Source organism: Toxotes jaculatrix, chromosome 13 (genome assembly GCF_017976425.1).
Source record: "Toxotes jaculatrix isolate fToxJac2 chromosome 13, fToxJac2.pri, whole genome shotgun sequence".
NCBI lineage: Eukaryota > Metazoa > Chordata > Actinopteri > Toxotidae > Toxotes > Toxotes jaculatrix.
In genome coordinates this window covers 5,063,509-5,086,520 of record NC_054406.1, presented here as the reverse complement: position 1 = coordinate 5,086,520, position 23,012 = coordinate 5,063,509, and the positions used below count along the sequence as shown (strand labels likewise).

At 41.1% G+C, this 23,012-nt stretch overlaps 2 protein-coding genes across 2 annotated transcripts; one reads left to right on the top strand and one right to left on the bottom strand.

Annotated features, from left to right (window-relative positions):
* Positions 1 to 10,014: 10,014 nt before the first annotated feature.
* cdca5 (cell division cycle associated 5) lies at positions 10,015 to 11,987 on the bottom strand. Its single transcript, XM_041053544.1, has one exon. It carries the CDS (start codon positions 11,882 to 11,884, stop codon positions 11,093 to 11,095), a length of 792 nt encoding a protein of 263 aa, XP_040909478.1. The 5' UTR covers positions 11,885 to 11,987; the 3' UTR covers positions 10,015 to 11,092.
* A 31-nt stretch (positions 11,988 to 12,018) lies between these two features.
* psmb2 (proteasome 20S subunit beta 2) lies at positions 12,019 to 22,363 on the top strand. Its single transcript, XM_041053545.1, has 6 exons — positions 12,019 to 12,238; positions 12,759 to 12,881; positions 13,203 to 13,273; positions 20,920 to 21,082; positions 21,445 to 21,494; positions 22,143 to 22,363. The coding sequence occupies exons 1-6, from the start codon at positions 12,148 to 12,150 to the stop codon at positions 22,242 to 22,244; spliced, it is 600 nt and encodes a 199-aa protein (XP_040909479.1). The 5' UTR covers positions 12,019 to 12,147; the 3' UTR covers positions 22,245 to 22,363.
* The last annotated feature ends 649 nt before the right edge of the window (positions 22,364 to 23,012 follow it).

Genomic DNA, 23,012 nt, shown 5'->3' with positions numbered 1-23,012 from the left:
AACAATAACAAGAACCAAAACCTGGAAACCATTCATTCATTGATACTTTGCTTTTCACTTTATGTTTTCAGTGTACACTTTCAACACAAAGGTACACAAACAGAAGCTCACGCCTCACGTGCTGTCAAGAACAAAACAAATCCTTCCACAAGTTTGTTCCTAAAAACATTAAAAGAGAAATTCTTTTTTCCACACTCCGTGGACCCACATACACGCGTCTCAGGCCTGGAGGACGCCTCAGTTAACAGTGTCCACTAGGGGGAGACACTCCATCACAGACCCGCTCAGATCAGACCGTCACCTACTCTCGTTTCCGAGCTTCGACGCCAGGGGGCAGCCGTGTGTACACGGGGTGGATCATCCAGCAGTGTGTGTGCAACAGTGGTGCACTTAACGGGGGGGGGGGACCACCTGGGATCCATGAAAGGGTTCCCACTGGGAGGAGTACACTGTTTTTCACTACGTGTTGAATAATGAAATGCGGTGCAACATGGGGCTCAGGACCAGGGCTAAGAGGACAGAGAAGTAAAAAACAAACAAACAAAAAACAGACATATTTCTATTAAACAAAACTGTATTTTCAGGCTTCTCCCTAATCTTTGTTTGATCATTTGTTTTATTTTTCTGCAAGTTGCAGAACAATTTTGCCTCCTCAGTCCTCTAAAAATTATTTAGATAAAATGAGGGGAAAAGTCACTTTTAGGTTGCACTGCTTGCAAACAGCAGACGTGGTCAGTGGTGCTTTGTGTTCAGCCTTTCCGGCTTCTTGCCCCTTAGCTAATTTAGCAGGATGGCTGTTTTACAATTATCACATGTAATAGTTTATATACAGTTTTCATTTCAATTTCATGTTTATTTACACAGGAATTTTTGATCTGTGTAAAAGACATTTTTTCCGTCCGTAAATAAAAAAGACCAAAAAAAGCGACAAAAAAGAAAGAAGTTTAAGAGTTTAAGTTTTGTGTGTCTGAGCAATGTTTGGCAACACACATGAAAACTGCTGGGTAAAAATGGACCCAGTGTGGGTCAATATATCATGGCCACAGTTAACCTTACCCAGGACCAATGGGTAGAAAATCACCAAAGATAACAGCTGGTCTGGATGGTTTGGTGTTATTTTTTGTGTGACTGTTGGATTATTTATCCAAACTAAAGGTCCAGCTGTGAACAGTTATAACCCACTCCAGCTCTTTTTAACCTTGTCAGTATTCGTTTGTACTGTTAATAATACGTGGCTCCTTTTCCGTATTGAAAGTCATTTACATTGTTTTGTATGGCTAACAATAAATTTGTAACACTTTTACGGTTGAACCAGAGGTTGTTGTGTCTAACAGTGGTTCATTATTTTAGTCTGAATAAATAACCCAACAGTAATATTAAAAAATAAAAATAAAAATAAGCAACACTAACACAGTGTCCAGACAGTCCCTTGTTTTGGGAGCATGGTCCCTGTGGGGATTGGAAAAAGTTAACCAACAATAAATTTGTGTCAGTTTTATGCTAAAGTGTCCAACACTGGGTAAAAATAACCATAATTTAGTTTGGGTAAAATAAAAAAAAAACACCAAAAATAAAAGAAAAATGAACTAAAAACTATTGGATTAAAAACTGAACCAGGTTTTATACTTACATGTTACTATCAGTTATTGATTTACTGTTGTTAGTATTAATAATGTGTATAACAATCTGCTCTTTTATGCAACTAACAATTAATTTGTTTAAGGTGGAAACCTGAATTTATTGTGTCTATCTATATAAATACAACTAGTTATTTTGCAACTAATCTAACAGTAGTACAAAAATAACACCATCACTGGGTCAACACAATCCATTTGCACTGGATAAAATATTGCGACTGTGCTTTATTGACTCAAAATGGGTCGATTTTAACACTGTAAATTCTCATGTGCGGCTTGTAAAGGGGCTAAATGTTCCTCAGTGCTAACTGTCCAAAAGTTTTAAAAAATGCTTCTCCGAGTAAGATGTTTAGCAGTTCTTGCTTTGTTTTCAGTAAACACTGATTGAAAAACACACAAAAGATAAAGCGCTTTGCCTGGATGCATCTCATCTCTGTGTTGTTATAAGCAAGTCCTCGCTATGTTGTACATTCACGGCTCTGTAAAGCTTGAATTCTTCCTGCTGTCAGATTTACCTCCCTGTCTACAGTAGTTTCAGACAGTTATATCATTCTCTCCCAACACTGTAACTCCTTTCAGATTAAGATTCCTCAGGACAAAATCTGCCGTCTGTGGTTTTACATTCAGATGCCCTTGACATGAAAAAGTTCGGGAATCCCTGCTGCAGTCGTGGCTTTAGCTGTTGTGTGGAGCTTTTTGAACAGAGAAATACATATATACCCTATCATACACTCTCTCTCCCCTTCTTCCCTCTGCCTGATGTAGTGTGACAGTGTGTTCGCCTGCAGCACTCTGCTGGCGTGGAAACAATCAGCTTTGACAGAAAGGGGGTGGTGGTGGTGGTGGTGGTGGTGGGGATGGGGATGGAGGGAGGCTGCGGAGTGGGGAGGCAGGGGAGGGAGGGATAAAGGGAGAGGGAGGGGTGAGGAGGGGTGAGTGTGGGTGGAGGGGAGGCTGCGGCCCGAGGCCTGTGTATGATGAACTGGATAGAAAGACCTGTCGTCAGAGGAGAAACAAGACAACACATGGACACAGACAGATAGATAGATAGATAGATAGATAGATAGATAGATAGATAGATAGATAGATAGATAGATAGATAAGAGTGTCAGAGGAGTTCTACTTGCTTTTCTTAGCCAACGTTTGCTTCTGTTTTCTGACAAATCATTGCCTCAAAAGATTAAAAATATAATTTCAAGTTAAAATAATCAAGATTTGGGCATTTTTTATAAAGGCGGCAGTGCAATGCCTTAAGCACAAGGAGCTCAATACTTACTACAGAAAAAAAAAACAAAAAAAAACCCGACATAGAATCTAATTACCTTGAATTACTTTAAATATTAATCATGGGCATTTCAGTGGGTTGAAATGGGCAAGTACAGTTGTTTTTATGTTTGGAGTTTTGAGGATTTGCTTACAGTTTTGTTCTCTTTCTTTCTTTTTGTTTTTCGGAACTACAATAAGCTCACACTGACACGAGTTATATTAAATCAGTTTAAACGGTAAGTCATGGGAATTTTATGGCCTAAAATGGACAAGGAGAGTTGTTTCAATGTATAGAAATAAGGTTTTTTTTGCTGCCTTGCCTTCCATTTCCCTCTATTCTTTATTCCTGTTTCTTTTTGTAAATGGTGGTAATGTGTTGGTTTGTATTAATACAATAGTCGAGCTGGAATTTTGGCTAAACTCTCCAGAAAAAATGATTTCATCTCAAGAAGCCATCCTCTTTAATGTCAAATAAATAACCAGAAAATGTAATAAGTATAAGTCAAAGAGAAAGCTCCCAAATGAATCAAACTGAATGGAAATTAATTAAATTTCTCATCATATTCACCTATTAATTATGATTTGCATTGTTTTGCTCATTCCAGCAGAGCCCAGTTATTGAATTTGAATGATTTACAGGTTCAAGAAAAACATGAAAGAAAAACATAAGAAAATCAAATTGTCCTTGTCAGTTACTGTTCTCTAAATTGTCTTAATTTGACCTGACTTGAAGCCTAAATTGAAAACCACTTAGAAAAACTGAAGTTTATCAAAACTTTAATTGACAGAGGAGACAAAAGCAGGTCAAATCCTCCTTCAAACGTTAAAACTTTCTCAACCCAAACATCTAATAATGTCTTGTAACAACCTGTTGGCTGAAACAGCAAAGCACCCAACAGTTAAGTCCTTCATGACCTTAGTGTCACTCACCCACTTGACTCTCTTGACTAATTCAGTTAAAGCAGTCAGGCCCATTATTAGGGCCCCTCTCAAAAGATGCTTGTCAATCTCTGATTCCAGGAGTTGATACTTGTGTGTGTGCCCAGTGTGTGTGTGTGTCTGTGTGTGTTTGAGGAGGAGGGAGGGCTGTGTGTTGACGGTTCAGCTGCCTCGTCTGCTATAACCAGCTAATAAATATGAAAACAGCAGGTTAAAACTTTTTTATTCGTCCCATGCCTGAAAGGATTATACCCTTCTATAGAGTCCCGTGAAAAATCCCCCAAACCTCATAATGCCCAATGGTGTCCCATAAAACTGTGTTGGACAAAAGACAGAGAAAGGGGGCTTTTTCACGCATAAGGGGTTTTCTCAAGAGCACATTGAGGGGAGCCCCGGCTGGGATCCGCCCATAGATTATCTGGCTGTCGGTGAAAGCGCGGCTGGGAGCGGCAGGTGCGTGTGCCAGGCACAGGGGGTCGCGGGGGGCCCCGTTCACCGTGCAGAGGGTGGGTGAACTGTGGAGAATGCTGCGCAGCTGCCGGCAGGAATGTTTGCAGATTGTCACTTCCATTTAACTTGCTCTTTTTCTTTTCTCCTCTCCCTCCCACCCAGACCCAGAGATGGAGCTGGTCTCCCAGGTTTCCCTCCCACTTCCACGCAGCAGAGATAGGGCTAAACGGTGACACCCTGTCCACAAAAGCGACAAGCGGCGCAGGTCATCCCCGCCTCTGCGCCGTGAAATTGTGGATTAAACCGATAAGCGGCAAGAATGATACAATCCCACATTTTTTTGAGGGAGTTTTACGGGACTAAGTGAATGTCAAGCAACTCATAAGACAGGGTTAACGCAGCCTTTAACTCCGTCTCACTTCAGTCCCCAGAGGCTTCTTTCATACAAGTTATTCTACTTCAGATTTTTGAAGTGCAGACATCAACATATGGTGGCGCATAGATGGAGCTGAGGCCGTTTAATAATGCAGCTCATGAATTTATCTCTGCACCTTTGCCAAAAATTAATCAAACAACACAAAGAATTGTACACCATCTAAATTCACAGACTTACCTCTTATCATGTGGCCTTTTATGGAAGAATCACCTCTTATCTTTGTTTTCATGCATTCACAATTAAGTCTGCGTCTCACTACCAGAATGAATTTATCAAACACGAGAGTCGTCCCCCACGTGCGCTGTATCTTTGCCTGGAAATGGCCTCTTTGCACCATACCTTGGTCTCTAATCTCTGCCATCCCAACTGTGTCCCCTTCCAAACTGTGGCCTAAGGCTATGTGTGGGTTCTCAACATAATCCCCCTCAAAACTCTGCAGTCCCTGTTATTCCACTGGGGTTTGGCAAAAGTGCTACATGTCAGAGCGACATAGCGCTCAGTGCTCTTTCACACCATCTTCTAGCAAAAAGGGATTAATGTCCCCACCATTATGAATAATGAGAATGAATAACAAACAGCCGTCTGTTTATCCGGCACGATTAAATAAAGGAAAGAGTGTCCTTGTGCTTTTTATTGAACTGTCTGCGGGGTGTTTGTGGGGGTGACACGCAATCAACACAACGGGCTGAAATGAGTGAGTTAAGTCACCATCTGATGCTTTAAGCCAAGGTAGCTGCCAGTCAATTCATCTCTTCATTAATCACTAAATAGACACATTCAAGTTAAATCTCCTTGTCTGCATAAAGGCAACAAAAGATCAGATTTATTATATAACAAGAGCGACAAACTTAACCACTGTTGGGTATATGTGCTCATGACAGCAGTCAGTGACAACACTGAGGTTATATCCTCTGCACTTTTTAAAATATATTTTGCTTTATTTATAAAAATTTGTAAACATGGTGGTAAACATTTCAGAGTTGATTCAAGTATTTTTATGCTAAAGAAAGTATAAGTATAGTGCTTTTGATCACTTGATGTATATATATATTGTAATTCCAACAGTCTAAAATTATTTTATTCTCGTAGTCTACGATTTTTAGTTTTAGATTTATTTGGATTAAAATGAACTGGCAGTGGAGGGCAAATGTTAAAACCTAAAATTAGTTCATATGAGTTTTTGTCGCATCCCCACGCCGCCGTCATTTTCTGCGTTCCTGCTGTTAACTGGCTTTATTATGTTTTACTTGTGTTACATAACATTTCGACTGTTTCCACAATTGCACTGCTGTTGAGCTGTCAGTTATTACCTCTGCCGAGGAGGTTGTGTTTTCACCATCATCTGTGACTTGTTTCCCAGTATGTGCGCAAGAATGGACTGATTCAGGGTTGTGGGAAAAAGACTATTGGCTGATACTACTGGGACACCAATATTTAAATTGATCTTGATTAATGGGCTGTAGCACAGCAATGTGTAAATACCTCCACCACCCTTATGGTCACAGTTTGGATAAAGGAAATGACCTGTAAGAGTCTGTTGTGGATTTTGTGAATGTAAAAATGTGAGATCTTCTTTTTGTTTTCTGGTAATAATTCTCTAATGCACTGAGGCCACGTGTGACAGTATTTCTAAAATCCTGCCTCAAACCCTGTTGATGGGACAATGTATATGACAAGACATCCTTTTATTCATCTCCTCTCAGTGTTTCCTTAACCTATACAACACAAAAAGTGAGACATTAAAGACACGTTTTGTCCTAAACATTGCCCGTTTTCCTTTGTAAATCTCTGTAAAGTGCCTCCTTTATCTTTTCCTCTTTTTGCTCAGCGTTTTCCAACAAGCACTGGATCATAAACTCTGGATCCACAGCTGCCAAAACGGACAATGAAGCTCAGAACGAGAATAAGAAAATGAAATATGAAACAGTGGTGTGATAAACTGGTAGATAATCATCTTTTCATTAAACTTTCATCCCCAGTGACTTAAATATTCAAGAGCCCAATTACAGAGCTTGTATCTCCCTCTCTCTCTCATTCTCCCTTACTCTTGTTTTTCTTAACAAGAGCAGTCGGGGGAGAGGGGTGAGTGGCTTTAGGGTTGAGTGAGAGCATCATTATGAAGCGGTCACACGGGGGGAGAAAGAGATGACCCGTTGTCCCTCATCGAGGACAGGGAGCAGTGTGGCCTGATGCGAGGCTGTCCAAATACTGGGATAAAAAGGACGGGGAACAGTGATGGAAAGAGAAAGACAGGCAGCAGATAGACAGGCCGTGCAGAGTGCAGCCATGCAGGTCTGATGGATGGAGGGATGGTGGGAGACAGACGAAGAGACGGGAACAGACAGACAAGCTGAGAGGAGTATAGATTTTCCAGGCAGATAGTGGAAAGATGTGTGCATCGTGATGAGTGCCACAAACAGGGCGCATGACTCTCTTGCCTGCCTGTTTCTGTGTGTTGTGTGTGTGTGTGTGTGTGTGTCAGTGTATTAGCAGTCAGAGCACTGAAGCCCACGGGCGATTCCTGTGTGTGCTCGCGATAAAGGGAAAAAGGGAGGAAGTATAACGGTGGAAGCGGGGCGTGGAGGAGGAGGAGGAGGGAGGGAGGTGGTGAGAGGAGAGATGAGGAAGTTGGTTGGGGGGGAGGTGGGAGGGTGGGGGGCGGGGGTGGGGGTGGATGGGAAAAAAAAGAGAAAAAAGAAGAGAGAGAGAGAGGAAAGAGCACCCAGCAGTGCAGGGAGCTTCCTCTGTGCTGTCAAAGCCTCTGGATCATGTCCCCATTGGTCTTTTTCTCTTTCACACACACACACAGACACACACACGCCCACGTTCCCTCACCCAATTGCTCTCTTCTCCCTCAAACCAACCCCTCTCCTCCCTCCCTCCCTCCCTCCCTCCCTCCCTCTCATGAAAAGAGTGTCTTGGCAGGGTAATTAAGAATGGCCTCTAAACACAGGAGTATGGCAGGAACGCTCCAGATGAAAGTAAATGATTAAAATAATTACAGGCTGAGAGCTGACGAGCCGGAGTGTGGGGTGGCCGCCGGACATTTGTCGGTAATTAGATAATTAATCTGAATGCAAATGATGAGCCCTAACGAAGCAGTCAAGCTGAACCAGCGACAACTGCCGTGAGTGAAATGTGGTGTTGGGATGGGAGGGGGGATGAGGGAGAGAGGGGGGGGGGGGGGGTGAAAAAAAAAAACATGAATATGAGTGTAAAATATCCAACCTCCCAAAAAATGAACAGACTCCAAAGCAAAAGCAAGCAGAAGCAGCGGAAGCAGCAGCATTGTAAATCAATAACTGTTTCTGGCAGTGACAGCTCAACAAAAAAAAAAAAAAAAAAAACACTCTCCTACTTCACCCTGTTTGAAACTTTCAGTGGAAGTGTAAAGTAGACATGAATACCTTGTTAAAAATATACAAAAGACAAGCCACCATGTGTTGTGCTCTGCAAAAAAAAAAAAGAAAGAAAGAAAGAAAGAAAAAATGTCTCCTCTCCTAGGGAGCTGAAGTGCCAAATGAAGAGTATGAACATGAAATGGCACCTGAGGAAGAAAACAGAGCACGCTTTGCACACCCTAAAATGCGTGAGCAAATTGTGGATTTACTCACTCACTACTACACACTCAAACACACACTCATTATTCCTCTACGTGTCTGGTTCTCACACACACACACACACACTCACAAATACTATCAGCATGCCTTCGCGCTCTAAGCAGAGGTAAACATCTAACTTCATAGCTTATTCATGGGTGGTTTTTTTTTTTTTTTGAGGCTGGTATAACAGGTGAAGATATAGGTCAGCATCCTCGGCAACAGTGTGGATCGCTTCTTTATATTTAAATAGAGATATTCAGGGTTTATTTATTGTGATTGCACCTAATAATATATTGCAGGGAAAGCTGTGGCAGTTTTGTCTTGATCAACAGAACTAGGTTGGATTACCAGCTGGGTAAAGCAGGCAACTGCCAAGGAGCCCCAGATACCCAGGGGTCCCAAAAGTCCCAGGCTTCCTACACATCATTTGGGTCTACATAATCTCTTCAGTATGACAGGACCTCTATTCTCCTGCTTGTGGCCCTCTTATGTCAAAATCTAGTCTTTTAAGACTTTTATTGTTTTAGTTTCTGTTGTGCTGATGTGTTCTAAAGTTGTGCTTCCGATCAAATCAATTAATCAATACCAATCTGATTGCTGTAATTTTTTCTGTCAAGCAGTTAACATGAAGAAAACCTGGAGCAAAGTGGCACTATTTCATCACAGGAGCCCTGGCTGCTGGTATCCCTTGACAATACTTATATGATCATCACATAATTTATGAACAAACATTGTTATACAGACTGATGCATATAAATCCAAAGCAAAACAGTGTCTAAGTAAAGTGCGGGGCCTCAGTTTCAGTGTTCCTCATCACAGATTCTCTGAGTCTGTGAACTCTACAGGAGGGATGATCCCCAGTCCTCTGTAAGATATAAGCTCATTTGGTGCTTTGATGGACGATGGTGGTGGACAGCATTTTCATACTCATTAAACCATTCAGTGACTCTTTGTAACCCGTATAGAAGCACCTGTATTTGATGTTTTTCCAGTCAATTATCCAAGTTTTGCCTAAGATGTCTGTGTATCAGCTGCAGGTGTATTTAAATTTATTATCTGAAGCCAAACAAGTGAAGAATCCATACTGACTACCACAGTTTGCTAAGAGAGAAGCACCAGTTAGAAGCAGGTGTGGTGGTTGGTAGCATCCCTCCTTGTTAGTGTAAATTATGCAGCACATCCACTTAGACCTTTAAGAGACTCTGGAGGGAAATGTTTTACCTGTCCACCCTTCTCATTAAATCCAGACAGATCACCCACCCACTCATTCAGTCTGCCTCTTCACAGTCACTGCTGTGTATAGGAATGTGTTGTTAGTCAACATGCTCGGCAAGTACCTGATTAGAACCCATTCAAAATTAACATGGTGAGATATGAGAGCCATCGTCCCCAAAAAATATCAGCCTGTCAAACACATTGCAATGCTTACTATACTTTTGGCTGATTATATTAGCAGGTTTTTAACAGCACTGTTTCTACACTGGTGTCACTGTGTAACCTTAGACGTAACTTGAGATAGAGATAACTCCTTTTAATGAAGGTGGAGCGAAACCGTAAACGCTTTAAGTGTGTTTTGTTGTTTCATTAAAATTGGCCCTACTAAATTTATCACTGAAAACAGTGGCAAAGCCTCAAAATGTGTTTTTGTGACCGAAAGAACCTTGAAGTCTACTGGCAATTTTGGTAGTTTAACTTGCTGAGTATTTATTTACATGTACAGTCAAGCAAAAATAAAAACAGGTTTTTGTTTATGTTTAAGAAAGGACAGATGTGAGATAACAGTCCAAGAACAACATTGAAAGGTGCTGTCTTACAGTCGTATTCTGAACCTCTGAGTCAGTCAAATGTGAATATAAACGGATTAAAGGAAAGTAATCTGGTCAGATACCTCTGAACTGCTGAAGATAAAATATAACAAACAATGAAGAGAAGCAAAATGCCAGTTTAGTCTGTAAGCGTAGAAACAAACTGCCAATTTAAAGCATTTGATTCATATCAGTTCTGTAAATTGTTTTGTTTACAAACCACCTACAGCTTCCACGTCCATATCAAACTGTCACGTTTTCCCTCTGTATATGTATCTTCTACACAATGAACCAGTTTGTGACTAAAGAAGACAAACACAGTCAAAGCCCATTTTAAAAACAGTTTTTACAATATGCAGTCTTATCATAAAGGTAATCAGGGCTGAAGCTACTGATTAGTTTCATTATCAGTTACTCTGCCAATTGTTTTTTTAATTTTTGACATTATGAAATGTCAAAAAAAATGACCATCATGACTTTGCAGAGCCGATGTGTGATGGTATTGTGATGGAATTACAGAATATTTGACTTTTTTTTCACTTTTTTTGCTTGAAAAACAAATGAAACAATTAATCAATCACACAAATAACTGATTGTTCTTCTATCAGTCGACTAATCGATCAATTGTTTCAATTTAAAAGATAATCTGTATAAAAGTTTGAATTATAATACAAAGAGTGAACATGCTTTTGCTTTACTTGTCCAACTACTGGTTTCATTCTGAAATCAAAAAATCTATGCACATAAAGGCCTAAACAACCACATTAAGAGCATTTAACAACCAAACATAGAAAACTTCAAGGAATTTAAATTTACAATATAAAGAACTGGAAATCTACAAAAGCTTTTTGTTTTTAATATGAAGCACATCCAGAGTCTTTTTCGTCAGCATGTCAGTGACAAAAACAACATCCCATAAAAGATTCAGTCTGTTCAAGTCTTTCAGTCTGAGTATTTTTACTCCACGACCAGCTCAAACCCCTCTGCCTCCTCAAACACTGCGTTCATCTCTGCAGCCAGTGCGTCCAGCTCTGTGGTGTCTATCTGCTGGACCTTCTTCCTCCTCCTCTTCTCCTTCACCACAGCAACTCCGGGGATATTTGGATCCGGCTCGGGGAAAGCTGAACCACAGTCATCCGCCTCGAGCAAAGACGTGAATGAGTTCAGACAAGACAAGGACTCAGCGGCCTCCAGACCTGCCTTGGACTGCTGGACTCTCCGGACCACCTCGGGTGTCTGCAGTTTCTCAAAGCCAAATAAAGTCTCACGGGAGTCGGGGCTGCTGTTGAATGACTTGTCGCTGAGCCTGCTGTAGGACCGGCGCACTTTCTGCGACCACACCGCGTCCTCTGGATCTACCGCCGGCTGTTGCGGACGGGAGGGCGGTGGCGAGGAGGGGAGGATCGGAGAGGGCATAGAGGCCTTCTCCTTCTTCTTACCCGAGGAGGAGCCGCCACGGGCCGGGGCAGGACCTGGCGTGGAGACCTTCTGCTTTTTCTGCTGGCTTCCCTCCGACTCAGACCGTCTCGGTGTGTTCTCCTTGTTATGCTCCGACGGTGCCGCTGTTTTTCTGGGAGCTATTTTCCTCACAGTTATGGAGCGTTTCACGGCGACAGGCGCCGGCGCCATTTTCTTGTCTGTTTTTACGTCAGCCTGAAGAGGAGAACTTAACCGCGGTGACCGTCTCCGCAGCGAGCCATTGAGCTTATTAGAGTCCGACATTGTGCCTCTGGGTGTCCCTTCGTTCATACCGACCGTGAATCGGGAAAACGACCGATTTTCGTTGTGTTTATTCTGAAACAGAAACGGTGGTATCTCGGTCTCGTCTGGCTCACTCCACTCAAATCGCCCGCCCAAGTCGCGCAGAAAGGACGAAGGCTTGTTTTCCGGTGACGTTGTCAGCCTGCGCCACCTGTCTCAAACTTTTGCTGTGTAATCTGTACATCCGCGGTAAAGAGACGTCTTCTGTTATAAGTATTTGTAATTATTTTAGCTCATAACCAATACACAGGATGGAATATTTGATCGGGATTCAGGGGCCGGATTTTGTCCTCGTCGCTGCCGACAATGTTGCAGCCAGCAGCATCATTCAGATGAAACACGGTATGACAACGCGTTAGCTTAGCATTTGCCATTCAGTCCGTCGATGTAGCTAAGTTAGCACACACACCTGCTTTTATTAAGTCTTGTTACAAATACATATTCTTCTTTCCTACTGAATAATAACTCACGAAGCTTTATTTTATTTATTTTTTTTACAGTATACTGTTGTGTAAGTTGTACACATTGTAACTTAGCCACATATTCTGAATGTGACTTGAGCTAACGAAGCTAACCAGAGCTAAGTGAAGCAGCTAATAAATCTCTATCATTCTGTTTTTTTAAAGTTTAGACATATTATCTGTATATAATTTATTACAGCGCACGTAAAGCCACTGGCACTTTGAGTTAAGCACATCGTGGTTTTTTTTTTGGTAAAAATCATGTTCAACCAGGCTTGTAACAGTGAAAGTGAAAGTTATTGCAGGATTACCGTTTTTCGGTGTGGTCGTCAGCAAATGTCCATTTTAATAATTAATAAAGACAAACAGATAAACCCTGTGGCCTGCTCTGTGTTTTTCAGACTATGATAAGATGTTCAAGCTCAGTGAGAAGATTTTGCTGCTGTGTGTTGGGGAAGCAGGAGACACAGTACAGTTTGCAGAGTACATCCAGAAGAACGTTCAGCTCTATAAAATGAGGAATGGTAAGGCCCTCAGAGGTGATTGATAATTGTGTGGCACAATTTTTTGGTACCATTACTCAAACCATACTTGTTTTCATATATCACTTTGAGAAATGTGAGCATGTTTTATTGAAGAACTCTGTTGGTATAAAATAGCCACCTGCTCTGCTAATAAACCACTTTTGGCAGAAAAAGAAGTCAATGTCAAATTTGTACATCATCAAAAGTTTTTTTATTTTATTTTAACAGTAAGGTCTTATTGTGAAAAAAAATGCACACACACACGAACAAACCCAAAACCATTATGTCTGATAACCTTTTTTTTTCTTTCCTGTTTCTTAGGTTATGAACTCAGTCCAGCAGCAGCAGCAAACTTCACACGAAAGAATCTTGCAGACTACCTTCGGAGCAGGGTAACTACCCTAATATGAAAATACAGTACATATGCGTCATCATTTTTATTAAGGGGGAAACAGCCTAAACTTGAATAGTTATTTTTATGACTATTAACACATTTTTTAAAGCCACATGAAGCTGTCAATGTAGTTAAATCCTAAACTTAACTGAGATTCTAAGCAGCTTTATGGGCCCAGTGAACACTACACATGGTGAAAAAATCATATCCTCCCTGACTAAAAACCCACTGGACTCTTCTACCTAGCTAGGGGTTAGTTGTTCATGTTCAGACATTACTGTAGAATTTAAACTGCTTCAGTTTGTGAGGATACTACACTCCACTGAAATGGTCTGTCTGAGTATCAAATAAACTGTTGCTTTAAAAACATAAGCGGCTTGTAAAGCCAGGGCATAAAAGAACAAATAACAAAATGTAGGGAGTTTTGCTTTTCGTATTTATTTTACCTTTCATTTGTTGACATGCTGTGGTCTTTTACTGTCAACCATCACTTCACATAAAACAGTGATAGTAACTTTTACATGTATTTCGGAGAAGTTTTCTCTAATGTCCTATGAATATTGGGCCTATCTGTGACTATAATCGTAACCAAAATAATTGTTTGAGTTGAAGGGCACAGGTCTATACAATAACATAAAGAGATGATGTCTTTTTGCAGGTCAGCTTTATAAACTGTGCTCCACTCTGGGTCCTCACAGCATGCATCCAGTCAAATTATAGCAGTGACTTTTTGATAAAGAAAATAAGTTGTTTGGTGTACAGTCAGTTGATATGCACATACCTGTTTAACAAGAATCTCTGCAGTTCAACACACTTGTGTGTGCTCAAACTTTTCTAACCCACTGTGGGGACTTTCAGTACCAGTATCTTTGTGTATTTTCTCAGTTAACAAAACAGTAGCTAATTAATCCCTTGTACCAGCGGTCACCCTCTGAATTATACATATTCATTGTGGAGTGATAAGTGAATATACCTATAAATATTCTAATTTCTTTTTTAACTTAATTACATTCCTCTAGCATTTTTAATCTCGTTTTGCTGTAGGGAAGAAATGATAGAATCACAGACTAATTCCCATATGTTAAAGTAAAACTCAATTCAAATTGCAGGTACAGTAACCATATGTAGTGGTTTTGCTCATCCTTATCAACAACATGTTTACATTTCTGCTTGATATTCGTTTTTGGCTAAAAAAAAAAAAAAAAAACGAGAAAATGAAAACACTTGAACACAATAGAGGCCTTGCTTGTCTTGATGGTGTGACTCGGTCGTGATAGTTGTAAAGGAGGAGTCTTCACTTTCAAGTTCAGGTGGGAATCAAGTCTCACCTGCAATTATTTCTGTGTTTGTGTTGCTATCAGCTTGAGACATGTAAGCTGAACCAGCAGATGCATTTTGACAGACGCAGGTACATTTATCAGCTTGTTGTGAATTGTGACGAAGGTTTTTCCCTTTGAGATTTCATGGCAACACCTGAGCCTGCAGCACTGTCCCCCTGCACTGTACAACTGACTGCACAGTTCCTCTGGGTATATTATCAAAATACCAGGGTTTTGGCCTTCAGTGGTTCAGTACCAAAACTTAACCAAAGGAAAAATTGTACCTTATTACTTATGTAAGCTTGGGTTTACAGGCAGATAAGTTAAGAAGCTGCGTGTTTACCAGAGGTGTTTTTTATTATTCTGAACATATTTTTCAGGAATCTCATTTTTCACTTTTGATACTTGACACTTTTCGGTGCTCAGTGTTACTAACGCGTGTCATGTAGACTTCCCGCTCCTGCCAACCCCAAATGAGAATTTATGATGATTTGCAGCTTTTCTTATTCTTGTTTGATAGTAAATTCAATATATATATATATATAGTTTTTATTTTGGACTATTTGCTTTGAACTATTTGATGACTTTGCTGTGGACTTCAGAAAACTTGTACAGACATTTTTATTATTTCCTGGCATTTTAGACAAAAATGACTGATGAATCAAGAAGACAATGAGCAGATTAATCACTAATAGAAATAATTGTTTCCTGTCCTAACATAGTTTATGGTCGTGCTTGTGTGCACAGTTGCATTCGTTTTTTAGATTTAACCCACTCTGCCTAAGACGTCTCTGCTTCCCGTAAGTCTGCACTGTATCTTTTGCACTAATTTGTTAAGAGCAGTGCAGCCGTTGCCTGTCACAATAGCAGAAGGGTGAAAATAATTACAAAAAACAATTAGTGTGGCAGAGAAGGGAATGTGGGACACATCGAACGGGGGATAGGGATAGAGCAGGAGGAGGAGGAGTGGGGGTCCCAAGGGAGAACAACCAGGCCCAGTAGACAACACCACACAGACTGGAGTGTGACAATGAGTAGGAGTCGACACACACACACAGATACGATATACATGCACACAGAGGGACCTATAGGATTAGAATCCCGTTATTCTGTCAAGGTTGTACATGTTGTGGAGGATAACATTTATATTCATGTCTTGTCATAAGTTGCAACTGTATCGTTATTTTTGTGCCTCACGGTTATGAATTTGGTTTTATGAGTGCAGGATTTACTAATGCCGCGTTCTCAGGAGTGCTCAGAAACTGAAGAAATAGCAGTTTCTCCTCTGCATCCCACACCTTCCTCCAGCTATGCTCTTTTCACATTCATCAACCTCCAGAGTACATGGACATTTGCAAATTATGTTGTATAAACAGGTTTTTTTATGGTGTTTTTTTCCCCCCCAGAACATGTTGAGTATGTAGAATATATAATGTGTCTTGTCCATTTTAATGTGAAACAGGGAATGGGATCGTCTGCTAAAGTCTTAAACCATTCGATATCATCTAGAGATGATGTTTGAGTTTCAAATATGCGGGAGGGTTATCAGTTATCAGTGTCTTATTTGTGTCAATAATTATTCTCTTTCGTAGTCCATTTAGTACAATTACACACCACTTTGGGGCTGCGATTAATGTTTGATGATTTTCAACAGCGATTAATCTACATCCTCGATTAATAGATTTATCGTTTGGTCCGACCGTGTAAGAATGATTCCAAATCTACAGAAGCTTAACCCTTTGGTAATAACATATACTACAGTAAACAAACAAAACAAACAAAAGAGTAACAGTTGTGCAGTTTGCCTGTTGCGGTCCAAAACTTTTAAAAAACAAAATGTTGTCAGTTTTCACCGTGTGCAGCGTAGATGATCTTTGGCTTTACAGGCTGGTTTCTCAGACATGGATTAAGCCCATTTGTTGACTACAAGAAAAATTGAATATAGATTTTTTTGAAAAACGCCTGTAGACCAAGACCTCGCTCAGTTCGTATCTGGGGAACTGGCTGCATATGTTGGAATTTATTTTAATTAATCTGATTAAATCATTGCAGATTAAAGTTTAACCCAGACAGAAAGGCAAGATAATGATCTGCTTTTGTATATCAAATCTCTCTCTCTCTCTCTTTTTTTTCCCTTTTTCTACCATCCTGATATCATCTCCTGAACCCCCCAAAAAACCATCACGTGATCCCGCCAGCATGTCCAGACCCCTAGGTTAAAACCTACTGACTGATAAATTAATCAGTGGTATATTGTTAATTCTGATGGCCTTATTCCTGCAGGATAAATTACAGATGAAATTGCCCCAGTGGCTGCAGACCTCCGGGAGGTGCAGTTAGCTAAAGTCAGCAGCGCAGAGTAAGCGAAACCCTGTTCACATGCGTCTATGTGCTTACCCGCCTGCCGTCCAGAAAAACAACTCCGCTAACCTCTGGAGTACTGCATTCACTCAAGCTTTAGAGAGCAGAGCAGACAAAGAAAAAAAAAAAACTAGCGGTAAGCATAATCACCTGAGGCCTCGGCTCTGCTGCATGCATATCAGTAATGATACACATGAAATTCACCGCAGAACAAAACAACTGCAAAGTTTTAGGGGCATAGAAATTCAGGCTCTGTTCTGCCTCTGTGTGCCTTATTTTCCCATTTCATGTACTGTAATATGTTTGCGTACTGAAGATAAATACAGATTAAATTGATAGATATTGAATTGACAGGTGCACTAGATAGGGGGTAGTCTAAAAGGTTTAGCCGGATTGGTAGGTGTAGGAGGCAGAGACATGAGGTTAAAATGAAACCACAAAACTCAGGGGAGGCAGAGATTTTATAAATATCACATTTCTTTTTTTTTTTTTTCCTTTTTTTTAGAGGTTCATGTAGAAGCTTAAAAGCCTTACAGTCATCAGTTTTTGTATATGTGTGGATGTTTGCTGCAGTGAGCTGAGGAAGTAACATTTTGACAGTCTGTAAAGTTTGAGCTGTTTGTTTTTCAGAGTTCTCTATAAGGCCGCAGCAACAGTTAGCCTCGGTGCTGTGGTGATCCACAGCTGGCCCCATATGGGTTTGTAAAATATTTTTTAGCACACAATGGGCACAAATAATTACTGGCGCCATATTGCACGCAGCTCCCCTGCTCCTGCACAGATGAACAATTAATACAGCAGATTGAGGAGAAATGCCAATAAAGAGAACATGCCCCGGGGCAGGGTGCAAAAATAGGGGGAGGGAGGAGGGGGAAGAGAGGGGAGGAAGGAAAGAAGGGAGGGAGTGCTGGAACGTGGAAGAGGAGAGTTAGGGGATGAGTTTGTGGTGGTTTATTAGCGGCATGACCTTAATTTGTGTCACTGCTAAAGCTGTTTTTTGCTCTGAATTCGATCTTAAAGGAATAGTTCAACATTTCAGGAACTACGCTTATTCACGTTCTTGTCGAGAGTCGGATCGGAGGATCGATACCACTCTCATGTCTGTACTGTAAATATGAAGCTACTTCAAGAAGTTGGTAAGCTAATCTTAGCTTAAAGATTGGAAACAGCTGGAAACGGTTAGCCTGGCTCAGTCCGAAGGTAACAAAACCCTCGCTGATCAACGCAAGAGCTACAATGATTAATCAGTTAGTTGACTGATTGAAAATGAATTGGCAAGTTAATAATTGTTTTCAGACAGTACCAAATTTGATGGTTCCAGCCTCTTAAATGTGAAAAAAAAGTTTGCTGGGGTTTTTTTCTTGTCTTAAATTAAAGTAGTAAAGTAGTAAATGGAGTACCTTTGCGCTTTGGATGTGTCGGTCAGACAAAACATAGACTTTTAATAATGTGACTTGGGCTTTAGGAAAAAAACATTGGTCGTTTTAATCCTCTTTCTGATGTGTAATAGGCCAAGTGTTTAAACAGTTTAGCGAGAAATAAATCTGGGGAATAATTGATAATGAAAACCATTAAAAAATCAAATCGTAACGGCTACATGTTGTGGTTTTACCTGGGGGTTGCTGCTATTTCTAACCCTTGGACAGAGCTAGACAAGCAGTTTCCCCTTCTATACATTCTTTATGCTAAGCTAAGCTAACCATCTCCCCCTTTATATTTACTGTACAGATAATTAGAGCGGTCTCAGTGACACACAGGTGAAGCTTTTGTTCGTCGGCACAATGGTCGTCTTGTTTGGCTGAGAGCACGACTCGCGGCAGGGGGACAAAACATATGATGTGCAGTGTTTGCATGTGAACCCGGGTGTGAGTTCAGGTGGCTGGGTTAACAAGGTGCCTGGTTTTTCTCCGAGGTGACATGGGAAGGGAAGGTTATTTTGATGCCAAGTCCATATTATTGTTACATTGTAACCAGTGAGGCAGGTGTGTGGTGGGTGGGGGTGACGCCACTGGGGCGTTTGTAGGCTCACGGAGGAGTTCAACCACACACACACATAAACACACACACAAACACACACACACACACTAAGATTTTCATCCTGAGATTCACACCCCTTGTGCACACTCACAAACACACTGTTTCTCTTTCTCACGTTTGTGTGCACGTTCAAAACCATCGTTAACACACACACACGCACACACACACTAAAGCCTACTCCACAGGGAGCGTAACGATCATCATTGCCCTTGTGGCAAACATGGCCCTAACGCACAAGTCACAGAAATAAGCAGGTCGGCTTAGAGATAAATTGAAATGAGAGGGCAGGTGTGTAGATCACAACTCGCCTGGTGTCATGTGAATCACATTTGCCTCCCTGCACAACTGAGAACACCATATTATATTTTTCTTGTTGCATTTTAATCAAAAACACCACACTGCATATACCACCGCAAAGAATTCAGGCCATAAGTTGCTTTGAAATCCCAAAAATTGTCTAGCTTTAAAGGGATTTTTTTTTTTTTTTTAAATGAGGAACAGTGGCTCGTAAAAAACGAAGAGAGAAAATTAGTGTTTTGGAGGAAGAGAAGGGAGAAGAGGCTGGAAGCATAAAAGATGTAATTTAAAAAGAGAGGGGGGGGGGAGATAGGGGCAAGAGAAACGACTTTAGAAGTTTTTAATGAGCCCTGGCGCTACTCCAGGGCACAGGGTGAAGGCGGCAGAGAGGGGAGGGAGGGAGGCGGGGGGGGGGGGGGGGAGTGAAAGAAGGGACGAAGCAGGAGGGAGGGCGCGATGGAGGGAGCAACAGGGGTGCTGACTCCCAGCAGATGTCACACTGCCAGTGACACCCTGATTCTCCCCATCGCACACAAACACACACACACACACCTCCTCTGTCCTGTGACGCCCTTTCACCTTTCCTCTCCCTCCATCGCTCTCCAACCTCCCCTCCCTGTGTATGTATGTGTGTGTGTGTGTGTGTGTGTATGTGTGTGTATACCTTTCTCCCCCTCACTGCTCTTTATGCTGTGTTAATCCTGCCGCTGCATGCGTCGCTCCATCTCTCTGCTAAATCGAAAAATCAAAGTCGATAATTAAGAGCGGTTTATTTGGAAGAAGTTGAGAAAGCGAAAGTTGTACTTTTCAGCTGGTGAGAGGTCGTGCTCTGGTGAACGGGTGGATGAGACCGACTGTGTGGAGGAACGATTACGTGAGATAAGGTACAGTCAGTGACACCGTTGTTGCGGTCTATATGCTGATGGCAAAGTTAGCACCTGTAATTGGAGGAAAGAGAAATAACTAAATGCAGAAATTCTGCCACCTCATGTTTACAAGTCCAGCCGGTTTGTCATGCTTCATGTGATCCTGCTAGATTTCTTCAGGATTCTGCTGCAGGTAAAGGAGCGCTCACCATTTTTTATTTATTTTTATTTTTTTTACACAAAGTTCATTTTACTTGTCACAAAGAATATCACTCAGCCCCTGAAAACAGTTGCATAATGTCCTTGGTGGCTCTGGAGGGAGCTTTGGTCTGGGGAAAAAAAAAAAAAAATCTCAGCTTGGACTCCAGTGGGCCACTCAGACCGAAAATGGCACAGGAGGGCTGCGTTGGTGAGGGCATGTAAAATCCAGGAAGTTCAGTTTTAGTAACAGGTTCGTAATTTCACAGTTTTTCAGCTGTGTTAAAACAGCTTTCAGGTCGTGCATTCTGGTTTTGGTGGGGTTCACTTTGGTTTCACCGCAGCATTTATGGCTTGGTGGCTCAGAACCAAATATCGTCCAGTGGCTGAAAAATGTTTTCATCCGCATTTTATCTGCAATGTAAACAAACTAACACTGAATTCAATTACTATATTTGCATCCCAGGTTGACACCTTGTAAGAAGCCTTGTTACAGATCTGAAAATTATCCCTCCACTCTGCCCTCTGCTCTCTTTCTCCCCCCACCTTCCCTCCTCTGTGTTCAGACTCCATATCATGTGAACCTGTTGCTGGCGGGCTATGATGACACAGACGGCCCGGGTCTCTTCTACATGGACTACCTGTCTTCCCTGGCCAAGGCCCCCTTCGCTGCCCATGGCTACGGAGCCTTTCTCACTCTGTCCATTCTGGACCGCTACTACAGACCAGGTCGGTGCAGAGAAATGCCCCGTGCATGTGTATTTTTTTTGCCGTGTGTTGTTCCTGTGAGACAGACTGGGAAGCCAAGAGAAAAATAAGAATTATAATGTAAGTCTGTAAAATGTGCCCTGCAGAGATTATGGACTTGAATCACACTTTGGTCACGATACAGACTCATGGTTTTGGAAGAGGTGCTGTAAAATACGTTGTAAAATATGTTAATTCCATGGTGGTCTGTGGTGCATACTATATCCCTTGTCTTGTTAATAAAAGATGGTTTTCAGCTTTGTTTGAGCCGAGTTTACGTCTCCAATTCATGTTTCCGTTATTCCCATTTCAGCATTGTCTTCTGTCTTCTGTCTTTTTTTCAGATATAACCCGCGATGAGGCAGTGGATCTGCTGAAGAAGTGCATTGAAGAAGTCAGTTCGATTAGATTTATTCTTCCTTTTTGTTTGAATTATAATAAGAAGAAGAATCTTCCTTAACTGTTTATTGCGTTGCTCGACCTTTCAAGTACTAAATTTGCTCACCAGCGTTTTTCAGTGAACTCAGTGGCAACAGATTTGGGCTCAGTTTGTAAAAGCTATCCTCATCAGACTGATTGACAGCAGAATATTACTGAGCAAAAACCTGCTTTCATGAAGGCTCCATGGAAAGAAATCAGCATTGTTTAATTTTATTGATTCAGTGTTTTTTTTTTAAAAGGGAAACTGCCCACTGTGAAACCAGCAAGCTCACAGGCACACTCAGTGCCTTGATCAGTCATTACAGATGCTGTTATGAAGTTCACAACTTATAAACAGTAGGAGATTGGTGTGATTTACAGACTCTGAGCATTAGAAAATGTGACAGATCTTTATGCATGGGATAAAACAGAAGTGAATCTGCTTCGTCAGTCGGACTAATAATGGACACTTTTAATTTTTTGTTTCTGTTTTACTATATTCTACAGCTCATCTCCTTATTTATTAAGAGTAGGATAATATGATTTATCTTTATATTTATTATTATAATTAATTATATCTTTTATCTTAAAATTTCCTCCTGTGTTTTTCTCCGTTCTGTAGCTGAACAAGCGCTTCATCCTGAACCTCCCATCCTTCAGTGTGCGTTTGATTGACAAGGAGGGCATCCATGACCTGGAGAAGCTCACCCTCGGCGCCAAGTGACCGCTCACTGCTTAACTATCAAGCCTGACTCCCTTCACTTCTTCTTCTTTTTTTTTTTTTTTTTTGTACTGTTGACCTCCTTGCTCTTTCTGTTCCAATAAAAAGTGACACACAGTTGAGATACAAGCTCTTTGTCCCTGTGGTGCTTTCTCGGTGCTCTCTAGTCTGCTCATCTGCACATAGAAAGAGAACAGCCTTCTGGCTGTGTACTTTTGCACTTGTTCTCGGTGAGTGTGCATGTGGGTAATGTACACTTGCTCATGCTTGTACACGTGGACTAAAACATGCGTGCACATATGGTGTGGAAAAAAAGGGAAAGTAGCTTTCTCACAGAGTGTTTGTCCCCTGTCCCTGAATGACCAGACTGCATAGAAGTATTAGTAGGATTTGGTTTACTGTAGACTGAAATAAATATGGTTAGTTTAATGCCACAGGAGTTTTCAAGTAATATGACTCACTGTGATTTACAGTTCACAATTGGATTTAGTTTGATTTAGTATGTTGGTGAATATATGATAGTTACTATATGTTCAAAACGAGGTAATTCTCACTCTTAAGCTAAAATCATTTGACATTGAGCTTGAAGTTACAGAGAGAAATGTGTCCATGCATTCAATAAAAACAACTTCACCAAGTGTCGCCTCAAAAATTCAAACACTCTGTCAGTAAAGGAATAATCATAACCCGCAGAGTTGGCATCAACTGCAGGGCTAATGAATCAGTCTACAGTTTACAGGTGTTTTGATTGTGACTCACATTCTGTACATG